We start from the raw sequence: 3,936 nt of genomic DNA on the forward strand, positions 1-3,936 counted from the left end.
GGCCCGGGGTCCGCGGATCCTCAGCGCTGTGAGCAGGCCCGGGGTCCGCGGATCCTCAGCGCTGTGAGCAGGCCCGGGGTCCGCGGATCCTCAGCACTGTGCAAACTCACAGCTGAGCACTCAGCACGTCTCTCCCCTGATTTGCAGTTTGTCCATTCTCTAGGGTAAGATGGAGGCTAGGAGCAGACCACCAGCACGTGTATGCACAGTGTATTTCCGTCACCTTAGAATAATAGAAGCTACAGCCACATTTCCTCATCCTGACACTGAGGCGTTACCTGCTAGCTGATGGACTCCAAGAGACAAAGTCCAGACGATGCCTTCCACTACTAAGACAATTTCAACACTAACCATTTTGGCACCTTAAAGCTTCGGTTGGTGTGGCTCTCCAACCTCTGTGGAGTTCACTTATCTCAGGGACATCTGGCCTTGGAATTCCCTTCCTGTCTTCCCTGGGCAATGCTGGGACTCCTGACTCCTGGCCACCAATGATGGGCCTGACGCCACATCTCTCTCCCCTCTTCTAGCTGTGATCCCCCTGACGGATTCTGAGCACAAGCTGCTGCCTCTGCACTTCGCAGTGGACCCGGGGAAGGACTGGGAGTGGGGGAAAGACGACAACGATAATGCCCGGCTGGCCCAGTAAGACCCTGCCCCATAGGGAGGGGATTCCGGGGAGGTGGGTGGGGTTTCCAGGGAGGAGCTGGGTGCGCTCCACTGCACCAGGGCCAGCTGGCTTGGGGGCAGGAAGACAGCTCTGTGGGCAAGCTCAGACCGACTCCAGCATGTCTCACCTGGTGTTCCTCTCTTGTCAGCTTCATCCTCTCACTCGAAGCCAAGCTGAACCTCCTACATAGCTACATGAATGTGACATGGATCCGCATTCCCTCTGAGACCCGGGTGAGCTCCCTGTATGCTAACACCCAACCTGGGGACAGTGCAGTGACCTCAGTGGAAACTGGCCAGGATTTATCCTGCCAAACGCTCCCCTCCCCCACCCACCCCCTTTTCCCAGCCAAACACAGACCAGGCCACCCTGGCTCTGCCGCCAAATACCTCCTGTGGACCTGTAGTGTATGCACATCCGTGTGTAGGCATACATGTGCACAGGCATGCTTTCCGTTTAGGAGATTTTTGTCCCCTTATTTTCTAAGGAAGGAGAGGAATAAACACACCCACTCAGAAAACAAGCTGTGGGCAAGTCACAACTGAAACCTATCTCTGCTCACATCAGAACACGATGTGCTGCTGAGAAGTATAATTAATTATGAACTGTGTGGGTCCTTGGAAAAGCCAGGGAACCAAGAGTGTGCATCCGGGAGGAGGCAGGCTGGTGGGCGGTGGGCAGACCTGGTGGGCACAAGGGGAAGAGACACACCCACAGCTCAGGGGCAAGGTTGGGCTGCCCTGGCTTGCAGAGGCCTGGAAAGACTCATTTTAGTATCTGACTGATGGATATTTTTGTAATTTCAGTAGGGAACTCCTGGGGAAAGGGATTGGTAAAGCTCACGTGCAAATAATCCTTTCTCCCCAGACATCAGTTTACTCAGGCATAGGCAGGGCTCATAAGCAGTGTTAAAGAGGGGCCGCGAGGAAGGCGGGCAGGCCAGTGCTGGCCCTGCTCCAAGTGCTCTCCTGCTCGGCCTCCACTACGTGATGGGCAGTTCCCCAAGAGGGCTCCCCGGGGCAGCTGCCGATACCCCACCTTACCAAGGGCACAACAAGTGATGGCCTGGAGGACGCCACCATTGCCTGAAATGCTCTTCTCTGGCACCTGTGTTGGGTGTAACTGTAGCCGTCCTAACCCTAAACCCAGAATCAGGGCAGTTGCTTGCTGGGCACAGCTATGTCCTGCAAGGAGCGCTGGGCCCTCTGCCAGACCTTGGTGGCTTCAGGGTCAAATGCAGAGCTCTCGGCAGATACGCCTGGCCAGCACGGGGCACCTGTTCTCTTCACAGCCGAGCTCCTCCAGGGCAGCTCCTAACCCCAAAGCCCTGCCTTCCCTGGCTCCACCCTTCAAAGTCTGACAAATCAGCGCAAACCTTTCAAATTCCTCCCACCCAATGTGGGAGGGGGAAAGGGTATTTCTGCCTCGGAGGTGACACGGTCATCTAGCCCTTGCTTCTGGGTGACCAGGCCTCAAGGTCACCCTCCTCTTGGACCTATATAGGGGAAAGCAAAAGTGAAGAGGGGAGCACTGGGCCTTTGCCAAGAGGCCAGGAAGGCCCATTCAGGAGATGCCAGTTCCTGTGCCCATGCTGCCAACCTGAGGCACCTGCCCTTCCCTGGGTGCTGGGTCAGAATTCCCCCTCCTCGCCCAAGAAGGTCCTCCTTCCCTGTGGCAGGAGGCGCTGCTGTCCTGAGCCCACCTTCCACGGCCTCCTCGGTCGCCCATTGGTGGATGTCATACATGTGTACCCACAGAGGTTCCTTCTGGATCCCCTGCCTGGCCCCAGGGGCGGCCTCTGCTGGAACTGGGCACGACTGTTCTGCCAAGGGCAGCATGATTTTACAGTCTCTGTAAATCATTCTCATTTTCTCTCCTGTTTCTTCCTTTACTGGATGGAAGACAGTCCCCACACGGCTCCCCTACATTGAGGGGAACCTCTACATGGATTTGCCATCAATGAATCTAGGGGTGTCTGCTCCCAACGCCAAAGAGCAAGGTTTTGAGGGCAAGGTTTCAACACCCTTCTAAAAGATGTGGGGTCACAGGGGTTCCAAAACCAGAAGTTTGGGGAAGGGGTTTCTTTTTGTTTGTGGGGCTTTGGGGGGGGGGTTGTTGGTTTGGGGGTTTTTGTTTTTGGGTTTGTGGGGTTTTTTTGTTTGTTTTGTTTTTTTGGTTGGGGGGTGTTTGTTTGTCTTTGTGATACTGGGTCTCGCTATGCAGTTTAGGCTGGCTTTGAGCTCACAGTGTAGCCCAGGCTGGTCTCGAACTTGCAGCAATCTCCTGCCTCAGTCTCCTGAGTACTAGGCTGACAGGTGTGCGCCCCCATACCCTGCAGCTGAGGTTATTCCGTCCTACCTGTCCCTCCTCCCACTGTGAGTTCCAGGCTACCAGGCTTCAGCTGAGACAAGAAAGTGAGTGAATTCAGAGTCCCCCAGGAGGCATCTGCAGTTAAGACCCTAGGGAGCCTTTGTATTACTGATGTAGCCCCCGGGCCACACGCTTTCCCTTAGGCACCTTCATCTGGCTCCTGGGCCCCAGGGGCAGAGAGCGCTGCATCCCGGCCTCAAAAGCGCGGGCAGGGCCTGGCCTCTGCACGGGGCCCGACGCTGCTCTAAGCGCGCTGTTCCCCGCTGTCTCCCCTGCAGGCTCCCCTGGCACAGCCGGAGTCCCCCACGGCCTCAGCAGGGGAGGATGTGCAGTCTCTGGCCGACTCCCTGGACTCGGACCGTGACTCCGTGTGCAGTAACTCCAACAGCAATAATGGCAAGAATGGCAAGGACAAGGAGAAGGACAAGCAGCGTAAGGAGAAGGACAAAACGCGGGCAGACTCCGTGGCCAACAAGCTGGGCAGCTTCAGCAAGACCCTGGGCATCAAGCTGAAGAAGAACATGGGCGGGCTGGGCGGCCTGGTGCACGGCAAGATGGGCCGCTCTAACTCGGCCAACGGCAAGAACGGCGACGCGGCAGAGCGCAGCAAGGACAAGAAGGCCAAGTCACGCAAGGGCAGCAAGGAGGAGTCGGGCGCGTCCGCCAGCACGTCGCCCTCGGAAAAGACCACGCCGTCGCCCACGGACAAGGCGGCGGGAGCGTCGCCGGCAGAGAAGGGCAGCGGGCCACGGGGTGACGCCTGGAAGTACAGCACGGACGTGAAGCTGAGCCTCAACATTCTGCGCGCTGCCATGCAGGGCGAGCGCAAGTTCATCTTCGCCGGGCTGCTGCTCACGAGCCACCGGCACCAGTTCCACGAGGAGATGATCGGCTACTAC

General features: G+C 57.5%; 1 protein-coding gene across 1 annotated transcript in view; it reads left to right on the top strand.

Annotated features, from left to right (window-relative positions):
- Otud7a (OTU deubiquitinase 7A) overlaps nucleotides 1-3,936 on the top strand; it is a 153,104-nt gene that overhangs the window by 148,343 nt on the left and 825 nt on the right. The window contains exons 11-13 of the mRNA XM_004623441.2: nucleotides 528-642; nucleotides 816-900; nucleotides 3,316-3,936. Coding sequence (XP_004623498.1) covers nucleotides 528-642; nucleotides 816-900; nucleotides 3,316-3,936 — 821 coding nt within the window. The remainder of the gene's footprint in view (nucleotides 1-527; nucleotides 643-815; nucleotides 901-3,315) is intronic.

This window comes from Octodon degus, unplaced genomic scaffold, assembly GCF_000260255.1.
Source record: "Octodon degus isolate 3935 unplaced genomic scaffold, OctDeg1.0 scaffold00002, whole genome shotgun sequence".
Taxonomy (NCBI): Eukaryota; Metazoa; Chordata; class Mammalia; order Rodentia; family Octodontidae; genus Octodon; species Octodon degus.